This window comes from Aspergillus vadensis (genome assembly GCF_003184925.1).
Source record: "Aspergillus vadensis CBS 113365 unplaced genomic scaffold BO88scaffold_22, whole genome shotgun sequence".
Taxonomy (NCBI): Eukaryota; Fungi; Ascomycota; class Eurotiomycetes; order Eurotiales; family Aspergillaceae; genus Aspergillus; species Aspergillus vadensis.
Genome location: NW_020292060.1, coordinates 86,656 through 109,537, shown reverse-complemented (window position 1 = coordinate 109,537; position 22,882 = coordinate 86,656). Strand labels below are relative to the sequence as shown.

General features: G+C 46.7%; 9 protein-coding genes across 9 annotated transcripts; 5 read left to right on the top strand and 4 right to left on the bottom strand.

Moving 5' to 3' along the window:
- Positions 1 to 101: 101 nt before the first annotated feature.
- Positions 102 to 2,580, bottom strand: BO88DRAFT_406980 (Siz/PIAS RING finger protein). The gene is made up of 7 exons (XM_025707297.1): positions 2,142 to 2,580; positions 1,831 to 2,046; positions 1,702 to 1,773; positions 1,325 to 1,641; positions 1,123 to 1,228; positions 848 to 1,073; positions 102 to 789 (listed from the first exon to the last, which is right to left on the bottom strand). The coding sequence occupies exons 1-7, from the start codon at positions 2,287 to 2,289 to the stop codon at positions 279 to 281; spliced, it is 1,596 nt and encodes a 531-aa protein (XP_025559848.1). The 5' UTR covers positions 2,290 to 2,580; the 3' UTR covers positions 102 to 278.
- Positions 2,581 to 2,851: 271 nt separating this feature from the next.
- BO88DRAFT_490037 (DUF2423 domain-containing protein) lies at positions 2,852 to 3,803 on the top strand (the record flags this gene model as incomplete). Its single annotated transcript, XM_025712747.1, has 3 exons — positions 2,852 to 3,032; positions 3,091 to 3,138; positions 3,234 to 3,803. 3 exons carry the CDS (start codon positions 2,852 to 2,854, stop codon positions 3,380 to 3,382), a joined length of 378 nt encoding a protein of 125 aa, XP_025559847.1. The 3' UTR covers positions 3,383 to 3,803.
- Positions 3,804 to 4,041: 238 nt separating this feature from the next.
- Positions 4,042 to 7,204, top strand: las21 (mannose-ethanolamine phosphotransferase LAS21; the record flags this gene model as incomplete). The annotated part of the gene is made up of 7 exons (XM_025711626.1): positions 4,042 to 4,241; positions 4,298 to 4,342; positions 4,399 to 4,687; positions 4,753 to 4,880; positions 4,934 to 5,304; positions 5,370 to 6,374; positions 6,434 to 7,204. The coding sequence occupies 7 exons, from the start codon at positions 4,042 to 4,044 to the stop codon at positions 7,018 to 7,020; spliced, it is 2,625 nt and encodes an 874-aa protein (XP_025559846.1). The 3' UTR covers positions 7,021 to 7,204.
- Positions 7,068 to 11,566, bottom strand: BO88DRAFT_490035 (meiosis protein MEI2; the record flags this gene model as incomplete). The annotated part of the gene is made up of 15 exons (XM_025712746.1): positions 7,068 to 7,536; positions 8,872 to 8,983; positions 9,039 to 9,144; positions 9,205 to 9,284; positions 9,339 to 9,382; positions 9,437 to 9,465; positions 9,514 to 9,531; positions 9,580 to 9,610; positions 9,670 to 9,688; positions 9,754 to 9,820; positions 9,889 to 9,924; positions 9,983 to 10,348; positions 10,404 to 10,838; positions 10,937 to 11,324; positions 11,376 to 11,566. The coding sequence occupies 15 exons, from the start codon at positions 11,564 to 11,566 to the stop codon at positions 7,155 to 7,157; spliced, it is 2,304 nt and encodes a 767-aa protein (XP_025559845.1). The 3' UTR covers positions 7,068 to 7,154.
- Positions 11,567 to 12,959: 1,393 nt separating this feature from the next.
- BO88DRAFT_121353 (Rab GTPase-binding exocyst subunit SEC15) lies at positions 12,960 to 16,095 on the top strand. The gene is made up of 8 exons (XM_025701340.1): positions 12,960 to 13,248; positions 13,309 to 14,301; positions 14,359 to 14,490; positions 14,548 to 14,649; positions 14,701 to 14,810; positions 14,869 to 15,004; positions 15,052 to 15,501; positions 15,553 to 16,095. Exons 1-8 carry the CDS (start codon positions 13,198 to 13,200, stop codon positions 15,880 to 15,882), a joined length of 2,304 nt encoding a protein of 767 aa, XP_025559844.1. The 5' UTR covers positions 12,960 to 13,197; the 3' UTR covers positions 15,883 to 16,095.
- On the bottom strand, positions 16,009 to 17,607 carry hapE (CCAAT-binding factor complex subunit HapE). Its single transcript, XM_025704184.1, has 5 exons — positions 17,236 to 17,607; positions 17,129 to 17,142; positions 17,004 to 17,060; positions 16,318 to 16,953; positions 16,009 to 16,201 (listed from the first exon to the last, which is right to left on the bottom strand). The coding sequence occupies exons 1-5, from the start codon at positions 17,315 to 17,317 to the stop codon at positions 16,199 to 16,201; spliced, it is 792 nt and encodes a 263-aa protein (XP_025559843.1). The 5' UTR covers positions 17,318 to 17,607; the 3' UTR covers positions 16,009 to 16,198.
- Positions 17,608 to 18,581: 974 nt separating this feature from the next.
- BO88DRAFT_406975 (Fcf2 domain-containing protein) lies at positions 18,582 to 19,942 on the top strand. The gene is made up of 3 exons (XM_025707296.1): positions 18,582 to 18,905; positions 18,961 to 19,123; positions 19,361 to 19,942. The coding sequence occupies exons 1-3, from the start codon at positions 18,721 to 18,723 to the stop codon at positions 19,733 to 19,735; spliced, it is 723 nt and encodes a 240-aa protein (XP_025559842.1). The 5' UTR covers positions 18,582 to 18,720; the 3' UTR covers positions 19,736 to 19,942.
- Positions 19,803 to 21,329, bottom strand: BO88DRAFT_393608 (purine-nucleoside phosphorylase). Its single transcript, XM_025705114.1, has 7 exons — positions 21,000 to 21,329; positions 20,867 to 20,945; positions 20,724 to 20,803; positions 20,591 to 20,655; positions 20,331 to 20,533; positions 19,999 to 20,278; positions 19,803 to 19,940 (listed from the first exon to the last, which is right to left on the bottom strand). Exons 1-7 carry the CDS (start codon positions 21,199 to 21,201, stop codon positions 19,869 to 19,871), a joined length of 981 nt encoding a protein of 326 aa, XP_025559841.1. The 5' UTR covers positions 21,202 to 21,329; the 3' UTR covers positions 19,803 to 19,868.
- Positions 21,330 to 21,597: 268 nt separating this feature from the next.
- On the top strand, positions 21,598 to 22,875 carry BO88DRAFT_393603 (mitochondrial 37S ribosomal protein uS10m; the record flags this gene model as incomplete). The annotated part of the gene is made up of 5 exons (XM_025705113.1): positions 21,598 to 21,651; positions 21,710 to 21,816; positions 21,877 to 21,906; positions 21,971 to 22,395; positions 22,468 to 22,875. 5 exons carry the CDS (start codon positions 21,598 to 21,600, stop codon positions 22,641 to 22,643), a joined length of 792 nt encoding a protein of 263 aa, XP_025559840.1. The 3' UTR covers positions 22,644 to 22,875.
- Positions 22,876 to 22,882: the final 7 nt, after the last annotated feature.

Here is a 22,882-nt window from a genome sequence, read left to right as displayed (position 1 = left end):
GCACTAGGATCCAACGTAGCGAATTATTTAAACAGAGACTTTTTTGAAAATTCCCCAAACTACGTAGGGTTCCCCGTAAGCGACGTTGTGAGACCAATAGATATGGCTTTTTTTTCTGTTTTGTTTTTGGTGAAACGGATATTGGATCTAAATGTTCGTTGGCCACAAAAGTTGAAAGAACATTGTTTCCCTATTATGCTTTGTCCAATGCCCCCAATAAATTCGCGTAGTGGATATACCCATGAAACCGAATGCGCCCAACACCATGCAAGTATGCTTCAATAACTGCGTGCATCATAACCACCGGCATGACTGAGAAAATCAGAACCAGGCTGGCTGGGTAGTTGGATGTCTCCGTTGACATAGCCACCGCTGTAAGGGTTGCAGAGATCCTGCTGAGACGAGGGCCGGTTCATCTGATTAAACGCTGGCCGCTTTACAGGTCTGACCGGAATGTCATCCTCCTCATCACTTCCTGTAAGGTCGATCACCTGGGCAGCATTACGCTTGTTTGTTGACAAATAAGCTGCAGATGACGTTGCTGAGGGTTCTCGGGACTGAGTAGGTGTTTGGTGTACGTAGAGAGACGTAGGTGGGAATGACTCTCGCTTGATAGGCGTAACCCCGGGTTCCCTTATTTCGATCAATTCGTCGTCATCATCTGTCGCCGGAGTAAATCCGCTCACTTTGGCAGAGTCTTCCTGGTTGGGGCTAGACCATTGACCATCTGGCTCTATGATAACTTGTTCGACATCTAGAGAAGTTGAACGAAGTATATCATCGACGTACCTATGTAATAAAATGTCACTAACTGCACAAAGATTCGAGTCAAGAGATTCTGTCTTACTGGTCAATCTGCAACGATTCAAAACTCGTTGCTTTGGAACAGACAGGACACGACCAAGTTGGGGCTTGTTCCTGGAGTTGCAAAAACGAAGATGCATCAAAACATTGATTGTGCGTGCAAATTACAGAACGACAGGGAACCTCTATTCGGAGCGTTGATAAAGGGCACTTGAGCGACATGACACTGGACGTGGCGACAATATCTGAATCACCAGCTTTGTTCCTCACTGTAAAGCATTAGCAATGACCCCGTCAATGACAGTTCCGGGCGCGTACTTTCTCGCAAGACCTGCTCCTTCGAAATTGTCTTCCTCCGTTTCAATTCGGCAACAAGCTCTTCGACCGGATGTCGCTGGACAAGATTGACCAGAACAAAAAAGCGCTAAACTCTGTTAGCTAAGCTCCTTATGGCAGGGGCCCAAATTAGAGTCCAGCAAGTATCATGCTGTGAAGGAGTGAACGGGGGTCCTATACTTGCCTTTTGCGTAAGGGCGTATGTCATGACAATGTTATTCGGGTAGCCTGGTTTCTTGCGAATATATTGTGTTACATCTGCTGGCCTTGTTGTACCGGGCTTATTTTTCAAGCCCCTTAGGTTGGCTTTCACTTCATCCAGGTTGGCTTTTAGTTCAACTTGGTGAGGAAATGCGATGTCGGATTTGGTATACTGATTAAGTCCCGTGTCTGCAGCACAATACACCATCACCCGAATATCGGGATCCGCCTGTAGCCTAGTCGCTACGGTTGGTGTAAGAATAACCTTGAGTTCCACACTGTCCCTAGTTTGTTCGCGTACTGGAAGAATTATTAGATGTGAACTGTCACTGAAATAGGAATAGACTGCTAGTGTCCCACCTTTGCATTCCGATGCAGAAGTCAATGGCTCTATGACGGTATAGAATGGGCTGTCTTTGAAAGTTAAACGACCTATATGAGAGTCAGAAACCATCCCGGCCTCAGAGCAAACGAACATAAAGTGGGTACCAGATGTGTGTCCATGCGATGGCATTGGTATGCTCAAAGGTGATGGTCTATGCTGCGTGAGCAAAGGTTGATTGACGGGATGTGGTTGATAGTGTTGACTGGAGACTGCTTGCGTGGTTGGAGACGTAGGCATTGGCCGACGTGCCGTGGCATAGACAAACTTCCTCAGGTCATCGTACTGTTCAACATGGCCTCCTTGGTTGAGTCTCTCAATGTCTATTGTGTTTCAAGAAGAGTTAACAACTTCGCAAATATTATCCTTGGACGAGGCTTAGAAGATATAAGCCCTTATAAAACAAGGTACAACTTACAGTCAATGATCCGTAGCTGCAATGAAGCTTTCACGCCTGAGACAGCAAGCCCTTCGTTCCTGAGGATATCCTTGAGCTGCGCGTTGGTCAATGTCTTGACTAGGGCAACAAGGCTTTGTGTATCCGGTAATTGACCAGTAGAGGCCATGACTAGGGTTAAGAAAGAATGCTAGCCAGTGACTAAATGAGCATGCAGGCGTTATCTCAGGAAGAAAGATGGCTCAAGACAGTTGCGCTAAGCTCAACAACGCTGTTCAAAGACATCTCAATACTCCGGGAAGTTGAACAGACGGAGATGGGGGGATGTAGTTGCTCGAGTCCTGATTTGACGAGATATTTGAGGCCGTCAAAAGATAATAAGAAAAGGCACCGAGTGAGCTAGATGCCAATGACAACCTATACGATCGACTAGGCCGGCGGCGATTGCGGAGGTGAGAAGAGCCTCTCAATGTGATGACATAAGATTATCCACCGCGCTTATGTTACAAAGTCCCCCCCCCCAAAAAAAAGTGGTGGAAAAAAAAAAAAAGGCAAACCGGCAAATAGAGGCGGCGAATCTTGCAAAAACTTTGCACTACACACGCTTGATCTCTGGATGAAGATTCCAGATTTCACATAGTAACCATCATAAACACCGCTACATTTGCCTTCTACAAAATTTACCTTACCCATAAATCTCGTTGGCCATTCCGGTTCTGTCGACGAGCACCATGGCAAAGAGCGTCCGGGCGAGTGTTACCAAGCGCAATAGAGCTAAACTCCGAGCCACAGTCTTCGGGCCAGCTGTTGATGCAAGGACCGAAAGACTTTCTGCGAAGCTGCAAAAGCTAGCTTCTCAGCCTCGGCCGAACGAGGAGAAGTCAAGCATGGAACTGGATGATGCAACCACAAGTATGTGAAAGTTCCTCGAGGTATTCCAACTACAGCTGACGTGTTATGTGCAACTCAGACAACAACAGTGACAAAGAAGCTAGCAACGTATTGAATTCCACTGGAGGTAAGCTAGGTACAATCGGGTTCTTTTTCGTTTTTGTTATTGTTTCTGCCAATCATTTCATGCCAGCACCCCCTGCTAACCTAGCTCTGTCACAGATATGGATATCGACCAAGGAACTGCGAAGGGTGGCCGTGCTCACACCAGGAAGTCGGGACGAATTCAGAAACGTCATAAGAAAGCCCGCTCGTCCATCGTTTTCCGTCCTCATCCATCAAAGGTCAAAGGAAATACGAAGAGACGGTGAAACGTGTGGCATGTTTTGCTTCATTTGTGGTGAAATAGTCGGGCCTCTGTTCAATTATGGAGTTTGGCGTTTTGTGGGAGAGGTGGCCATATAACTACCACTGTCTTGGTTGTTTTTGCTTCCCTGTGGCATTTTAGGAAAGGAGCAGAAAACCGGACCGAAGTCGAGCGATATCATCTGTGGATGCTTTCACGCATCTAATCCCCTGTATCTCAGCCGTAGAAAGTTTATATGAACATGGATCTTAGCTTCGTCAAGGCCGATTAGTATATGGCTACCATTCATCTCTAAGTGGATGCTCAAGACTTCTGCTCAAGACCTCAAGGAAACATCATCTGCCATGCACGAGCGTGATGCAAAACTTGTATGCTAAAGCTGCAAAGCATCAGCAGATGCAGTGTTAGAACAAAGTAGCGTGGCCTCAGTGATGACCGTGAATTACCCACTATGAAGTGCTATCTAGATGCCCGATAATTACCCCACAAGTCCCAATTTAGTAGGCGGTATATGGTATCAATATAGACAACTGCCCCTTTGGACGACGGCAGTTACAAAGAGTAGTCATAGCATAAAACGAATGCCGCACCTCATATGAAGTGGTGACCTCGGATGTCTGGTTTTGAGTTGTCGCAGGCTATTCAGAGGAGAATAGACACTCAATGGCCATCCTACCACGAAGTTGGGCGGTTATCATCGCCAATGTATTAACCCCCTTAGCAGTCTTAGTATTTTCGTCTGGGTTTTTCCCTTATAAGCCATTGATACCAGGACTTGCAAGATTTGAAGATGGCGGCAACTACACTGCGACTCCAAAGGCTTTCGACAAGGTCATTTTCATGGTTATCGATGCTTTGAGGAGGTATGAATGTTTCGAAGTGCTCCCGGCTTTTCGTGCCTCCAGCTGAATTTACTCAGTGACTTTGTCTACTCTAATAATTCCGGGTTTCTATTTACCCAAAGGTCAGCAATAGTAAATCTCAAATGAGGTGCTGTCTGTCTAACCTATGTTCCTATAGCCTGATTCGATCAGGAGCTGCACTGCCATTCACTGCTTATGCTAGTTCTCCAACTGTTACAATGCCTCGTCTCAAGGCAATAACAACTGGCTCAAAACCATCTTTTCTGGATGTAATCCTGAATATTGCCGAGTCCGATACTTCATCGACTCTAGCATATCAGGATACTTGGTTGGCACAGTTGAAGGCAAACGGAGGCCAGCTTGTCATGTATGGTGATGACACTTGGCTCAAACTGTTTCCCGGGATGTTTGAAAGAGCAGACGGTACTACAAGTTTCTTTGTGTCGGTCAGTAGATGCCAACGGGCTTCGAATCGGTGCATCCAATGGGAGAGCTAAGCTAGTTCGCGCAGGACTTCATCGAAGTGGACAATAACGTAACTCGTCACGTCTCTACTGAGCTTTCCCGTGACGACTGGTCAGCATTCATCATGCATTACCTTGGATTAGATCACATTGGGCATAAAGCAGGTCCTCAGAGGTAAGGGATTAGCCAGCCTTTGGCTTCGGGGTGGGCTAACAAGTATTACATAGCCCTTACATGACAACAAAGCAACAGGAGATGGACTCCATCGTCGCCAATATATATACCAGCATGGAGCAGCAACAACATTTGCAGTCCACTCTTTTTGTCTTATGTGGTGACCATGGGATGAACGATGCCGGTAATCATGGCGGCTCATCCGTGGGTGAGACATCGCCCGCATTGCTCTTTATTTCTCCTAAGTTTCAAGCCTTGGATATCCTCAGACAGTCTCCGACAGACTCGCACAGCGACTTCCAGTATTACCGAACCGTTGAGCAAACAGACATAACTCCAACTTTGGCAGGGCTTTTAGGCTTACCGATACCATTGAATAGTCTGGGTGTATTTATCCCAGAACTCCTCGACTTGTGGGAAACGAGTATGTGCACACCTTCCTTGCTAGTGCGTGCATATGGAAAGCATACTTATGAATAGCCGATTCAGGATCGCAAAGAATTGACGTATTACTCTCAAATTCCCGGCAGATCTTGAGAAAGATGAAGGAGACGTTTCCTAACCACAATTTCGATATCAGCTCGGTGAAGTTCGCCTGCGATACCGGGCCTTTAGTCGGCGTTGACCTGGCGCTCTGTGCATGGTTTCGGGTCAATATCTTGCTTCAAAACTCTGGCGGAGCCGACAAAAATGATCTTTATTCCGAGCTTGAGTCTGCCTTGTTTGTGTTCTTGAAACATGCACAGAAGGTAATTAGTAGCGCAGCTAGCGACTACGATCTCAGAAATCTTCTTCTGGGCTTAGCCATCACTTCTTTCGTTGTCCTGCTTCCTCTCCCTACGATTTATACTCTGCTCTGTAAGTCTTGGTGTGCTGGGGCATTCTTTGCACTGTGTCTCCTAGGCTACGGTAGCATGATGTTCGCTAGTAGCTATGTTGAGGAAGAGCAACAATTTTGGAATTGGATGTTTACTGCATGGGTATTTTGCCTACATGTCAGATCATCCATTCTTCCACGTTGCTCCATGCCCTCTCAGGAGAGGAATACAAGATTCTATCGCCTATATGAGTTGTGTTATTCCAACTTTGGTGCGTTGGCGCTGCTGCTATTACATAGGGTTCTGAGGCGCTGGAACCAAACTGGTCAGAAATATGCTACTGAACCAGACATCGCTCGGACATTTTTCCCTTCCCATCGGCTAATACTCTGGTTTCTCGTTATCTTAACATATGCCAACACTTGTAGGCATCTCTTAGCCCACCGTCTATCAAAGCTTTGGCAGCTATGTTGTGTCGCAATGGCATTAAGCGCCTTTTTGTTGAAGTTGTCATATGTGGCATCAGATTCCCCTGAACTTCTCCCTGAAGCTTTGCTTGTCCTTTGGAAGAGGGAGTTCGGTGGAGGGTCTACTGTCCTCTTTACGCGGCTGGTCGTAGTCGGGATTCTGTTTCTCGTTCCATTATCAATGTGTATCAGAAACACCCCGCAACTGCGTGAGACGAGAGGCAAGTCGAGATCGATCGCGCCTCGGATATCGGCTAACATATTACAGTGGTCCCGAGTACCGTCTTCCATGACGCCCTCACCCTTTTCTTGGTAACCCAATCAAGAGCTACGAACATTCCGATATTTCTAATACTCAGGGCCCATGCAAATATACTTGCTACGATGAATCTTTCTGCCCTCGAGCTAGCTATCACATCTTTGATCGCGCAGTATATGACCTTCTTCGCATTTGGAGGTTCGAATTCAATAGCCACAGTCGACCTTTCCAATGCATATAATGGCATCGGCACTTACAATGTCGTCTTGGTTGGGATCTTAACATTTATAAGTAATTGGGCAGGGCCAATATGGTGGGTATCAGCTGCACAGGTTCTCCGGCTAAACCAGGCTAGGCGTGAAAGAGAGAGTCACATAGCTGTTCTCACATTCCACATGGCAGCCACATTAATGTCGGTTATGGCTGCATGCACGATCCTGAGGTCGCATCTTTTTATCTGGACGGTCTTCTCTCCCAAGTACCTCTATGCAATGGCGTGGGCCATCCTCAACCACTTGGCCGTTAACTTGCTTGGCGAGGTCTTGCATCTAATATCATCCAAGCTGGCGAACCATTCAACAGTGCAGTTGTTATAGTATGAGAGCAGACGGAAGGATTCTACTGAGCCGAAGCCGAAAGATAGGAATACTGCATATATAGTTTATGCTCTTTAGGATGTATATCTACTAGCTACCGTTCAAGACATGTCAGCGAGACCCGCTATTTGCACCTATAGAAGGCTATCGAATAGATCATCAATGGCATCCTTTTTCCGCTTCTTCTTTCGCATGCTTTTCTTTTTTGAGCCTACGGTGCTTTCCGGAGCCTTTAGAGACACCTCATCATGGGCTCGACGTGAAACCTCCGGTACTTGAGTCCCAGATAGCAGCGTTGGTGTTGAAGAGCCTTCAGGGCGGCAGAGGATGACTCCCATATCCTCTCTTCGTTGCGCATCGGTGCCATAGATGGGGCCAGTTAAAGCCTTTTCTGTTTGTGATGACAATCTCAGCTCCTTATCGATCCCTGTAGCTTTTGCCAAACGGGCAAGGGTGGCAATCAAGACTGTCCCCAGAGTAGAAAACTGTCCGTCGGCAACAACTGCGGAGAATGCTCTGGATATTAAATCAGCAAGTATCCTCGGCGATGTCGCATGAAGCGAGGTTATTTAAATTTCGTCTGTTAATCGTTCTTCTAACTTACTGATAGCACTTCGGCATAAGATATGTTACCAAATGATGTCTATGTTGATCAGCAGGAGACTCATCACTGCCAAATGGCTGCCGACTGTCGAGAGATCTGGCGAGCTTCAAGGTAACTCGTTTCAAGATCGCCAACCATTTCCACCACTTAGTCCCTCGATGTTGATTTTTATTTCGATGAAATATCAAATGAAGTATAGAATGCACCGCATAAACTCTATCCACATCAATATTCATCCTCTGCCGCAACAACGAGAAGACCCTGCCGAGTATTAGCCTGGACGTGAGTTGGGCGGTCCTGCGTTGTGTCAAACGGTGTTTTCGTTGCACAAGGAGATGGAAAACGCAACAAGTAAATGTAGCGCTTTGAATTATGTAATAATAAAATTTGGTCTCGGAGCCTACTTGACTTTGTAGACTTCCCGACCCGTGGGTTAAGACTGGTGAAATTGAACGACGATGGATATGGAAATATATGTGAGTAGCCGCCGCTAGAGGTTAAATTACTTAGTCTTTGAAACCTTGCCGAGAGTCCACAGGTCTAGCTCCTTCGGGGAGAATACCCGAGTACCGACCTACTACGTAGCAGCATTCAATTGTACTCCATTATCCCCGCTTCACCTAGCGCCCTGGATCACATTGACCTCATGTGAGGCCTAGAACGCATTTTCACCGCCACATCGGAAGAACGAGAAGGCCATGCAACGAAAACGATTTGATTCTTCTGGATGTATTTGAAATCACAGATTAACGGACATCGGAAGGATCAATGAACATTAGGAGCAGGGCACCGAAATCTCACAGAGAAAAGGTTCCAACATTTAGACACAATTTGAGACACCGTACCAAGCCAACCAGGGCCATAAGGTTTTCTCCCATGGGTCAAATGCTGGCCGTCGCTCCAATCGAGCGCTGGTATTCGACATATGTAGAACGAACAAGCTGAAAACATGAATGGGGAAGTTCTAAATCGAAAGGGAGGGATAGCGATTGGTAGGCGTTGACTTTTACCAGAACGCTTCCCAGGGTCGCAAGCGTAGGCACGGCTATGTAGGCATTTTTCCTTGGTTATTTCCCTAGATTAGATGAAAGTCCAGCTGACCAGAAGCAGCCCTTGAGGAGTATAGTGAGTTGAAGGCTTAGGGTCCGCTTTCGTGCACTGATTCGTGCCACATCTTCATACCAGGATAAGTACAGGGGCCGCTCCTGAGACCATTACCGACACCGTAGGGACGTCTTGGTGCGAACGTTCGGACATATACTACTTCGCGCTCGGCCGCAGTGGTTCCACGATCGAATTGAGAACGGCGACGGCGCTGCTCGTCACGGTACTGCTGACCGACGCGCGGAGCAAATAGTCCTGAGAAATGCTGATGAGTGTGGTTCTCTCAAGGCACGCAGATATGTGCTCTTACCAACATGTTCCGCATTTTCAATGCTGCGGCGCATTTTGGAAGGGTTGTCTGGTCCAGGAAAGCGATCCTCGGTGCCAGCAAGAGGGCCTGTGCCGGTCTGAGAAATCTGCGAGAATAAGCTTCATCCCTAAATTTACGTCGACTGGATGGCAGGGATGGTATGGACCTTTGGTCGAAACGATGGGTGTTCCAGCATGACGGAACTATTACGGAACTTTTGCACCAAGCAATCTTTTCCTTGTATAGCTGACCTGTGGTTTTAGATAATCCATAGCCTGCTAAGGATAAGCGAGTACGAACTTGCATAAGACACTTCAGCCACCTTGTCACTGTTAAAACAATTCCTGTACATGCGTTAAAACAATGGACATGTGGTAATTTCTTCAGGCTCGGCATACCAGGTTCGTCCCGCTCTTGCGTTGATAAACTACATAAAATTAGTGTTTTCGATGAAGAGAGGCGAGACGACACTAACATCAATGATATCAATCGGCTAAGGATTTGTCAGTAGTGGCTGCCGGGGTCGTTGAGATAAACTCACATCTTCGAAATTTATGAAGGCGTACCCGACGCTGGCAGAGACAATGTCAGATACTGGAGATGGCGGCGTTCCATAAATTGGCAGCCATACTTGCAGTTATTTGCGAAATCTGCAGGGATTTCATGGGGGTTAGTCGGTTCAAATCGACCCGTTTGACCTGAAATATCAACTCACCTATCCGTAAGTACATAAAGTCATATTTTCCATGGCTTGTCTCATCCACAATAGCTTTGAGCATAGCCTTTGCTTTGTTAGGATTTCCCAGTCTGCATATTCACAACAGTATCCTTCCAATGGAGTCTTGCTCACCTGGTCGATTTTATTAGGGATGTTGCGGAGCATAATCTGTGAATGAAGGTGCATGTCAGTTAGCAAACTAGGGAGCATAAGACGGTGATAATACCGTCGTTCTGACATCCAAGCCGAGACGTATCCTCTCTATATCGACTGCATTTTGGCTGCCCATGCGTAAATCAGGATAGCGGCTAAGTTCGCGGCGAGGAGAGGGGAAGATCCTTTCACCAGCCTTAGACATCCAGTCTATGAGACTAGCACGTTCACCTGGGGGCACCGTGGAACGACCGGTAGGGCTTAGTTCCATAAAGGAAGCACGGCCCGGCCTAATTGAGGTCCACGATGTGGACTTTGTGAACGAAGCCTCCTCGGCTGGAGGGAACTCCTCTCTTGAAGATGTTTCAGCCGTAAATGGCAGCTCGCACTTTCTCTCTTCTATATCTGGCCTGAAAAGAGAGATGTCTAGGATGCAATCCTTTAACGACTTTTAGTAGCCACTTGGAAGCAGAGAAAATGGGTTGTCTGCGTACATCAACCGACGTCCCATTAAGGGTGGTCAGAACGTTCTCAGCATCACGCGTGTTGAAGTACTCAATATGAAATTCGCCAATATTTTCTTGCTCAGTTGGCAAGGGTGTGAAAGACCTTATGTCACCAAATGTCATAGAGAGGGTTTCAAGTGAGCGAGCAACAGTGTGCTGATTGAGGTTGGGGTTTCTGCCGTCATAATAGACGGTTACAAGCAGCTGACCCTCGTAGTTAGAGGTCTGCGGCAGAAGAGAAGGCTCAACATGCTTGACATATTCTTTAGGGGCAATCGTAGAGATGTGCCATTCAGGCCTCAGGACTTTGACCTTTTCTATTGCCTTGGTCGCTTCGCGACTGTCCGTGAATGCGACATAGACCTTGCCCATGGAATTGAGTTCTGAAAGCACGGGGCCTCTGAGGGAGCTAAATTCACGACGCTGCCCAACATACAATCAGTAATGTAACTTTATATTCACCGATCTTGATCAGGGCAGGATATATATGTTTATTCTTCCTCCTGAATCTGGCCACTTACATTGAAAAATCCAGCCAATGACATATAGGTAAGATTTTTCGGCACATTTTCAATAACCAGGGCTCGGCTATGGCTCTCGTTGCCGAATGTCCGGTAGTCCATGAAATTCGGACGGTTTCTCGTATCAGCCGGACTATTGCCTATGACTCCATAATTCAGTGGGTATCTGTCCGAGGCCTGGAGAGGGCCATTCCTAGCTTCGCATGGATCAATATCCGAGCTTGCTGTTAGATAGCCAACGCCGGAAAAGCCTCGAGACAGTGAAGGTTCTTTGCTTCTAAATAGAACGTTGTCTGCCGTGCCAATTGGTGTGAAGCTTGCTGCTGTTGGTGAAAGTTGAATACGGGTAGAAGTGTTTGTCGACACCAAAAAGGGGTCAGAGGATGATCTGGTCTTGTCACTGACGGATCTAAATCCAAGATAGTCATCGTACACTTACGTCAGGTATAACTTTCGTTTGCCAGTGTCGCCCAATGGGTCACCAACATTGGAGTCAGAGCGAAGGCAGGTAGATCGCATATCCTCAGGCGAATATGCTGTAAGCTTGGTGTCAGGGGACCCATTGGCAGAGCCTATGTCATTTGTAGAAACAGGACTGCTCAAGCCGTGGGACGTATCGTTTGGCCTCATGCTGAGAGGATGTTGATAGAATCCAGTTGAATATAGAATATTCCTGTCTTATCGGGGGCGGTCTGTCTTGGAGAGCGAGCCCAGACTCACACAGTGAGATGTGGATGAAAAGCACCTTACAGCAAACAATCCCAGGAAACCGTGATATTGAAGTAAAGGCTTCGGACGCCTAGAAGTCTGCCCGAGAAAGCAATCTAACAAGAGTTGAACCCTCTGTCACGTCGGATATCGGAAGCAGAAGGAGAGGGGGATAAGACCAACAGAACACGTCTCAAGGGAAAGATGTGGAATAGCACGTCCCACAGAGAGAGATAAACCCCAATAGCATACCGCTTCTAGAGCCTGTTTTTACACATACTGCGACGGGACTGGAACCAACAACCACCATCCCCAATCTAGGCGCCAAGGGTGGAGACTGAACAGTCCACCAATCTACACTGTGTTAATAACACAAGAAAACTGCCCCTTGTATATCTCATTCGTTGTAAAAATCACAAAACATATAAAATGCTGGTAGGTACTCGGGAGGTAGTCAAGATACAGAGAACTTGTAGTGACTTTCCATTCGAGCGAAAGGGTTGTTGAAGCACTGTGTACAGCAAGAGGTTGTCTCCCAGACTCAAATAAACCGCTCCGATACCAATGCCCAAAGGAAGAACATGGGAGAAGCCCCTCGCTCAATCCTCTCGGTTGCGCAAGTGGCCCATTGTAAGATGTTTCAAGGGTTAATAATGAACCAGAGAAGGCTGGTATCAGGTTGCTACTTGACGTTCATACTTGAGGAGGACCCGAATACATCAGCAATCTTCCCTCACGGTTCGTCCATCTCTTGATAGCTTGTTACAAAAGGGCTTGGAATACTCAGTGTCCTGGCTTTGCAAATGACTCCAAGCCTCTGTTCAGCTCAAAACGATAATGCTAATACCAGTGATACTTTTCTTGGAAAGTAAAAGGTAAACACAGTGCAGAGTAAGAAACAATAGCCGCCTTCAGGTCTATGCCAGCTGAATATACTGACCTCTTCGGAGTCTTTATGGGAGAGAATTTTTGAAACTTGAGATTTACCCGGTGGGAAATAATTGGTATGTGAAGAAGGGGACAAAATGATCCTTGGAGGACTGAAAATTTGAGACAGTGAAAGACTGACTGTTCTTAGCAGATATGACTTTGGTCACTAGACAACTCAAATGCCCAAAAATGCCCAAGATTGATATTGTTTAGAGATCATAGTTTATTGTAGTAGTAAACTGAGCCTTGAGCGGCGAGCTTCACGCTTTCATTGGATATTGGACATAACTAAGTTTGGCTGTTTCCAAAACGGGCTAGAGCAATGTATGCCCGCGGCCCCATCTCGTGGGATCCCCGCAACGGCTGAGGAATCGGAAAGCTGGCAGGGAAACGTAATATTAAGAGTACAACTTATCACAAATCATGGGGGTTTCAGCATACTGTGTACTCTTACCCGCGCAAACCGAGTGACTCTTCCGTGTTCGCGAATGATTGACTTGCTTCTGGCAATTCCTTTGAAGTCTTCACTGCCCCTTTTTTGAGAATTTGACGCGCGTTTGTCACACCAGTCGATTGGTTTCTGTTATCTACCGCAGCCGACTCCCACATACAAACTCGTCGCAATGCCATCAGTGGCACCATCTCGCAATGAGTCGTCATACCTCCTGAATCAGGTACGCACGGGAAAGGGGTTTGTGCGACGGGCTACTAACTAATACTCATGGTCTCCATAGCTTATCATATCTCCCTCAGACGCGGACTACCTCGACCAATTGATTCCTTCCATCAAAGAGTACAGCGTCGGCAACCGAACATCACAACTATCACAGACTTTGTCTAGATTTGCTAGCGACAAGGAGGCTGAGATAGAGAAAATATGCAATACCAATCACCAGGAATTCGTAACATCAGTGAATCAACTTTTGCGCATCAGGGAAGGTACAGTCAGCCTGACTGCTGAAATATTGGACCTTAACCAGTCGATACAAGCAAGCACCGAAAAGCTGGCTGAACAAAAGAAAGCTCTGGTAGAATCACGGAGTCACAGGCAGAACATCGATGAGACTTCTAGAGCTATACAGGACTGTCTCGAGGTGTTGCGTCTCGCGAATCAAGTCCATGATCTACTCGCTAAGAAGAATCATTATGCCGCACTGCGCGCTTTAGAAGAATTGCAAAATGTCCATCTTAAAGGGGTGACGCAGTATAAAATTGCGGACATGATTCAGCGCTCAGTCCCAACAACACAAAAAGCGATAGCTGAAGCTGTCATGTCTGACCTTAATACTTGGCTATACCGAATCCGAGAGATGTCGCAGTACCTCGGGGAGATCGCTTTATATCATACAGACTTGCGAAAGACCAGGCATAAGGAGCGGACAGAGATATCTCCATATCTTGGTCAATTCAAGCTCAATTCGGCGATTGAGCTGGTATCCGACGAGAGCGAAGAGTACGATCTTTTGCAAAACGAGGAACTTCAAGTGGACTTTACGCCTTTATTTGAATGCCTCCACATTCATCGATCATTAGGGCATATGGATAGATTTCGAGTTGAGTACGCTAATACTCGGCGTCGGCAGAAGGAACTTTTGCTACCAGCCTCCATTACTCTTGTTGATGAAGACGGGGCTAGTCTGCACAATCTTCTCGAAGAAATGGCAGGCTTTGCCATTGTCGAGCGGTCTACAATGAAGAGGGTTCCGGACCTGAGGTCTTCTGTTGATGTGAGTTTGTTCTTTGAATGAACGGGTAGATCTGTTGGGCTGAACGAATTGGTAAAGGTCGATGAATTATGGGATTCTATGTGCCAAACAGCTGTGATCCTGATATCGGGGGCTCTCCATGAGGTTGACAATGCTGAGAGCCTACTGAAAATAAAAAATCTCATCGCATTGTTCATGCAAACAATGAATGTCTGTTGACCTCTGAGTCTGAATGTTGCCGAGACATACTAACTTATATGAAAATAGACCTGGGACTTTCACGTCGGGGTATTCGATGACTTTCTTTTGGTTCTTTTTAGGAAATATGCCGATCTTCTCAAGAAAAGATTTAGTGACGATTTCCGAGAGGTATGTTTCCTTACAAACCGGTTCGATTTCTCCATATTAAGACCTGTGAAGATAGTATCGACCGATGATTATATGCCTATGCCTATCCAGACAATCGAGGAATTTGACAAGGTACTGAATGTCAGTTGGTACAGCCCTGACAAGCCAAGGGAGGAGCAAGTGTACGTTCCTACTGTCAACTCAAGACACTTAAATCAACCATCACTAACGATAGCGCAGGTTTCCATGTGTCTTACCATTTTCCCAAATGTATCCCTTATGCTGCATCGACATCCGCAACTTTCTGAACCAGTTCTACTTTTTTGCCAATGATGATTTCTCTCACCCCAGTCTCATTGACGAAACCCTAAGGGATGTAAGTATGCTATATCACATATACCTTCACATATCTTACCGTTCTAGGCACTGGATGAACTCCTATCAGACAAAGTTTGCGACACCCTTGTCGAACGGCTTTCCTCACAATATCTGGGGCAGATTGTGCAGATTCTGATAAACCTAGAGCATTTTGAGCTTGCCTGTCGCGAACTTGAGCTGTTACTCGCTGCTGCTCGAACACAGAATGTCTCCGGTGACGTGGTTACTTTGAACGCTACCGAGAAGTTCAGAAGCAATAAGAAAGCAGCAGAGAAACGTATCTTTGAAGTTGTCAATTCCAAGATTGATGACCTCATAGAGACGGCTGAGTACGATTGGATGGCATCTGTCCCACCCGCCGAGCCTAGCAACTACATGCAAACACTAACACGCTTCTTGTCAAACATCATGAACTCGACGCTCCTCGGCTTACCGACAGAAATCAAAGAACTTATCTACTTCGACGCTCTCAGTCATGCCGCGAATATGATTCTTGTAAGCAGCGCCAAGCGATAAATCTACTGTTTATCTGCTAACCTCCGTCAGGCACTCCCTCTCTCTCCGGAGGTGAAAAGGATTAACCCAAACGGTGTAATGGCTCTTGCAAAAGATGTCGAATACCTATCCCAATTTGTTGATGGTCTTGGTGTTCCCATACTCCGAGAAAACCTTGACGAGCTGCAACAGACTGTCCAATTGATGCAAGCAGATAACACTGACGAGTTCTATGATATATCCACGCGGAACAAGAAATACGGTCGTGTGGACGCTATTCATGGTCCCGTCTTGTTAGAGAAGTGCGTTACCAACCATCATAGCCTGGATACTATTACTAACCAACAAGAAGGATCATACGTACCGTTCAAAGTCCCGTAAAAGCAGATAAATTCTCCACTCTCTCCTCGAGATTTGGCAAGAAGTCATGAATTGTGCTGACTACTTGGGCTACTTCAATTCTATGTACCATCGAGCAAGTGCACCAATTTTATTCAAAAAAAACGTGTTGAAAGATATGTGGGTATGAGATTTGCTTTATGATAACTCCGTAACATTTGCAACGCATAGCTGTTGCTACACAGTACATAGCTGGTCACTTCCTTGACCGGGTAGCTGATACGATGGCATGGTGCCGTTGTACTTATATTCCTGGTGTGCCGCTCAGGCTGTGCCTACTTTTGAGTGCCATCATCACTCACTTGTTGGTGTCCAGTGCATTAGTCAAGGTTAAGCCAATGTAGATAACAGCTAGAACAATAGGAAAAGGAAAGAGACGAGAAAGGAGGTGGGATACTCGTGATAATATCAACATACCTGCTGAGGTGGTAGATGCGGATATGCTGCATACATTCCTTCGAACATTTGAGGCTGATGCTGACCATAGGCAGCCGTGGGGTCAGACTGCACAGCTCCAGCATACATCGTTGGCGGCCGATACTCTTGATCTTGGAGCCCATGCTGACCCAGGGTACTATAATCCGGCGGAGGCATGTGATGGGGAACACCGTGTTGAGATGGTGGCAGTTGGCCGGTGGCTCCTGCGGGGCCAGGAACGCCCGCAGAAGTTCCAGCTGTCTGGCTAGACCTCTTCGCATGGGATGTGGCCTCCTCGCGAGGTACTATGTCAATGAGGAAATCAAACATATCAGACTTTGATAGTGCTGCTGCAATATCAGACCTCTGTAGTGTACGGCGCTTGTTGTCCTCGGCATGAATCCATGCACGCATGGTCAGTTCAGTGATAAAGATATCACAGCCTTTGGCAAAAAGTATTGGTGCCTCCGCTGAAATCATTTTAACCTCTGGGTCAGCCTTCATGACCTTTTTGATGCGAGCAAGTGGTAGCTGGTGTATCTTATAATCATGGTTGTCCGATTCTAGATGGTTGATGATGTGCTGCCAGTATGTTGTAAGTATATCACGGGCGGTTCCCTGCAAGCCTTGGTTGACCTGGCGAAATGTCAGTCATGCTATATTCTCTACCAATCTGGAAAACTCACATTCGCCCATGTCCCGGTATAGAGCTCGGCAACAGGCGCATAGCCTTGCGCAGAAAGCTAGACGTATATAGCATGTTAGCCTTAAGAACGTAGGCGTACTCGTAAGCTTCTGAAGGCGACCATACCGCTGCGCTAGCACCTAAGGACATGCCATCAGCCTTGAGCGTTGATTTTTACGTGTATATGTGTATGTAGACATGAACACGCGTTGGGGATTTTGAGGAATGTTTACCATAATGCCCACCATTTCGGGTGTCGTACACAGGCTGCTGCCTGCCCTGCTGTGTTCCAGGGGTTTGTGCAGTTTGCTCCATGATTAAATGACTAGCCCAGCCACTCGTGGTTAGATATAAGACGTGCGCAACAGTACTGTTACAGACTCGTCTGGCAAACGATGAAAGAGCGATCTCAACAGGCGCGATAGCGGGGTGTTGGGACGCGACAGACTAGATAGAAGCAAGCTAGCCGATTTACCAAGAGGGTCAAGGCGTCGAAGTCGTAAAGTATAGTGACCCAGTGAGCTTGATGAAGTAACAGATCGATAATGGAGATAGAAAGCGCCAAACAGATGATTGTGCTTCGATGCCCTTGTATGTAGGTAGCGTGCAACCATGGCAAAGACGCGGCGCCAAGCGTAGCGCAGCCCGAGTGACGCTAGCAGAAGCCTCTTGGCATTCAGACCCTGCGGAGGTCGATGACAACCCAAACTTTCTACTGTGAACATAGTAGTACTCCGTAGGATCGGTGCTAGCTATAGAAAATCCATGATTTTGTTCACTTTCATTCCCAGGGAGCTTGGATAGTTTTGAATCAAGTGTCAAATTTCACAACCTGGCTCTTAAGTTCCAGCCAGCATTACGGCACTTAAGTCAATGCATTGATTTCTGAGAACATAATTTGATACTTATATATCGGGCTGATCGCTTACAATATCCGGACAGTTTACGAATAACCTAATCGTACAGAGTGATAAATCGCTAGAAGATGGCATGATTTTATGAGATTATGACGCTCACATGCCACATTGGTGCTCTGCACTCAGATCTTATACAAAGCAACTGGACCGAGCGACACTACTAGTAGCTCTCAATAGCCAGGACCTTGCAAAACGGGCTATACACTAGCATCCATACTCAACCAACCATTGGCATGCCATCATCACTACTTATGTACTAGTAACATGATGAATCAGTACTACATTTGATTTCCGGTACCTTGAAGTGGACTGTTAGATAGCTGTAGCAGCTCGGAAGAATTTCACTCGACCGCCGGAAAGTGGCAAGTTACTGAATAGACGTGACAAATTGTATATACACCCACAGTTTGAAGAAGATTATCGGCCCTTCTTGTGCATGCAGAGCCAGTTGGTTTGTTACATTAGCGGTCAGTCAGTAAGTTGAAGGTGTTAAGACGTGCGAAACAGATAGACAGTTTCTACTGATACCGAAACAGTTCCAAAACGAAACTGTATGACAGGAATAATAATAGCCCGGTATTGCAGGCATATCCCCACATACGTACTAGTCGCCAAGGGCTTAAGGTGAGGTTCCGCCCCACAGCACAAATTTTCCATTGAGCTTGCAATTGTAACTTCTTCCACAGGAAAGTAGCCCTGAATTTACGCTATAAATATTTACCTTGTGGGCTTCCACTTTCTGGTCTTCCTTTCACCTTAACTTGTGCACACCCGAGTTATCCGAATCCTCTACTATAGGACATGACAGGTGCAACATGCATTGAACTTACCAGTGTCCCACCACAGGATGAGGTCAGGTTAAATGATGAAGATATTGAACAGTTGCTTTGCGAGGCTGAGGATCGCTTGAGGCCCAGTGATACTCGGACCAATGCTTCCAATGCCGATAGCTTGACCAATGTGGGTTTGGAAGCAACCTCAGTTCAGTATGTAGACCCGTCTAACTCCTACCCCTTCGAAAGCTAATCTGTTGTTGCTTAGTATCCCTAAGTTGGCACCAGGGGGCTCCCTAAGACCATATGTCCGTCAACAAGATGATGTTGCGGTTGTGGAATATGCCATGGGAGCAATGAATAGCCCCAGCATCAGATCGCCACTCGAGATGCGATCGACTGGATCTAAAAACTCAAAGCCAAGTTCCAAGGTGAGACGCTTTACTTCCCCTTGAACACCTTTGTTGTGTCGTTTTTCACAGATGCTATGAGGAAAATTAATCCCATCGCGTAAGCGCTTGATGCAGCTAAACATCCCGTACTGGGATGCGCTGTGCCTATGAGAGTACACATTTTTGTTTCATAGTTACTCTGAGCATCATCCCCATCATTACTATCTTGCTATTTTGCCTATATGGGTGACGATAGCTAACTTGTCTTCTTTTCAGGACAAACCCACAGCTGGCAGCGCTTGGTTCGACCTTCCAAAGACGGAGTTGACCACAGAACTCAAGAGAGACCTGCAGTTGCTTCGGATGCGCTCAGTATTAGACCCGAAGAGGCATTACAAAAAGGAGGGCGGCAAAGCACGCCCTCCTCAGTATTCTCAAGTGGGAACCATCATCGAAGGTCCGACTGAGTTTTTCAGTAGCCGCATCGCTAAAAGGGATAGAAAGAAGACTTTCGTTGAAGAAGCACTGGCAGCGGAGCAAGGAAACAAGCGATTTGAGGCTAAGTACAAGGACATCCAGTCTGTCAAGCAGAGCGGCAAACGTTCCTACTACAAGAATTTGCGAGCGAAACGGAACACGAGGAGCAAGTGAATGCATTGGCTTCTGTTCAGACAGTCATAATGACCAGTCTCTGGACAAACGCAACCCAATTTGAAGTCTATGGCATTGCCGGAGCGTCTAGTTGTGCCCCAGTGCTCAAATAGTCTTCCCCATTCGCGCTGGCTCACTGACCACCGATCGTATCTCCATACGAACCTGACTGAAAGACATCCGCGATGGTTTGTATAACAAGCTTCTTGAATTGATAGTTACTATCAGTGCGCGAAAACTGGAGGGAGTCATGCGGTGCATACCTGCATGTCCGTGGCGGCGGAGCGGCCTGCCTCAAGGACTTCCTGATGGTCCGCTTTTCCTTCTTGCAAAATCTCGCCGAGCTCTGCCACATCTTTCCCATCAAGACGGTGGTCGTCTCCGCGAGGCACTGGTGAGAGAACCGCGTTATTCGTTACCAGGCTCAAAGCTAGGACTCTAATCCCGCAATGCCTGGCAACAACAATTTCCGGTACGGTCGACATTCCGACAAGATCGGCGCCTAGCTGGCGAAGCATACGGCATTCTGCTCGGGTCTCATAACTAAATTCTTCAGAATTCTCGTCATTAGCTTATCAAGATGGACAAAGCTTACCTAGGACCCCCGACGAAGGCATACACCCCCTCATGCAGTCTTCTTTTGCTTTCGACATTTGCAATCTTGGCCCATGCTTTGTGGACGTTACAACGCAATTGAAGGTCGTACGCATCTGATAGAGGTGGAAACCGGGGGCCAAACTCCTCCGAGTTCGGACCGCGTAGTGGATGAACCCCCGCTAGGCCAGCCAAGAATATGTGCTAGAATTGAATGTGTTAAGCCTGTGCTTGGATGCTGTCAAGTAGTGATACACTTACATCATTCAGCAGAACAATATCTCCTACCATATATTCAGGATTCAGTCCCCCGGCGGCGTTGGTTACTATGAACCAGTAAATCTATCAGTAGTACATCACTTGGGCTTCGACGAAGAAAGAGCATATAACTGACAGATTATTGTGTCAACCCCCAAGAGTTTGAAGACACGTATAGGAAATGTCACTTGGTCAATGGAATGCCCTTCGTAATAACTTTTGAGAAGAAGTTTTATTAGCAAGCTAAGTAGATAACCCCTCTTGATGGAGCAGCCTCACTGAGCACGGCCAACCATCAACACTGTAGGTATATTTTCGCTGAGTAGTCCAAAGACTAGTTTTCCTGCATGTCCAGCAACTTGATAAATGAGCGTAAAGCGTCACGGCTTTCGAATTGTAAAGACACGGCTACCTGTTGAACGGGGAAAGTGGGGTATGGAAGCATAATCGAAATCGACTTGAGGCAAGCGATCAATGGTACTTGCGAGCCCTCCCAAACCAGAGCCACAGATTATTGCAACTCGAGGTGCTTTCAATGAATCTGGTAGGCGTTCCTTCAGGAATGAGCATGCCTCACTTGCATGTTGAAATGATGAGCTGAGAGAAGATGTCATGATTGCTTGAAGTATGATTCTCGCTCCAATTTCACGATAGTGGTGGTGCTGGGTAGGTTGATTGTCAAAAAACGTACACCGGGGCCAAAAAAAAATATATCTACAGCGTTAGAATCAACTTGACTGTGCTCTTCAAATCCCAAGAAAGCACACAACTAGTAATAGTATCAGAAGCCGGTAAATAGTCATGTGATCGGATGAGCAAACAAGGCGGTCAATCTTCGTGGCCAATCAAGGGTGGCCTTCCGCTCGCTATCCTTGGGGCCCTGATGCAAAAATGATTGTAGGTATTCAGGTGAATATGTACAAGGTCCCTGCAATACTACGGACCTAGGGATTTGGTGCAGTGTTCTTTGTGTTCCATCTACTCAACTCTTCCAGACATTGATTTCAACCATGACATTATCCCTCAACCCTCGGCTACTTAAATGCACTGGCAGGCAGTTCCAGGTAATCTTTCGTCACCCCCATCCTACCCTTTTATCGAAACCATACCAACAGCTTTCAGTTACTAGCAGGTTTTAGAGGTTACAGCACTTCCTCTGGGATAGCCCATCATGCACCGTCAACGAACGATACTCTCCACCCAGCAGGTTCAGCTGAATCCAGTGCACTGTTAGCGCTCTCACGACCACCCTGAACAACTTCGGAGAGCTGACTTGTGTGTCCGTACAGGAAATCGACCGAGACGCAAACGAAACAATGGTCTGAACTTTGACTGATATCTCCATTCAATTGCTCTCGATGACATGCGCTCACTCATGATTAGGAGAGAACGCCTTGAGAGCATTAATAATAAGGCTCGACTTCCCAGGAGCGTTCAAGCTGTGTACCTACGACCCCTCCGGAGGAAGGCCGAATTTGGCCTGCCAGTTTGTGATCTTCAGTTGAGATCTTACAGCGTACGGAACGTCGAATTCTTCGCCGATTTCGCCGTGCGGGCGGCTTATTATCTGAACCTCCCTGTCTCGGGGCCGGTGCCCCTGCCACGAATTGTTGAGCGATGGACCGTTCCTAGAAGTAACTTCGTGCATAAAAAGAGTCAGGAGAATTTCGAAAGAATTACGCTCCGACGCCTGGTACAAATCAAAGACGGCAACCCTCAGGTTGTACAGACATGGCTAGCATTCTTGCGCAAGCATGCTTTTTACGGAGTCGGCATGAAAGCAAATGTTTGGGAACATGAAAGCCTTGGTATATTGCAATTCTTACCTTGCTTTGTCTTCGATTGTGTTCGCCACGTCACTAACTATATCGTGGTCACAGACGTAGCTGCAAACATGGACAGCACTCTTCAAGAAGTCGAGAAGTCGCTTCAGCCTTACCTTTCACAATTTGGTCAGCGGCAAGATGCAACATCTTCTGACTCAATTTCGGATATCCTGGACAACGAACGATTCGTTGCATACAGGGGCCCCTTAACTACTGCACGCAAGGCATAGGCACCATGTCATCCAATACTCTGTATAATATCACATAGTTCTCATCATCTTGTACCAATTTGCCAATTCCGACAGTCCCACTTCTTGAAATAGCTTTGTCTATAAGCCTCCCATAATGAGTTCTTGCTAGAGAAAGTCGGATTTTTTGGTGCCATGTCTTTTGTTACGGCTTATACGTACTTTATGAGATTCATTGAGTAGCCACTAGACAATCCTATTCAACAGCTGGGCCAACTAGT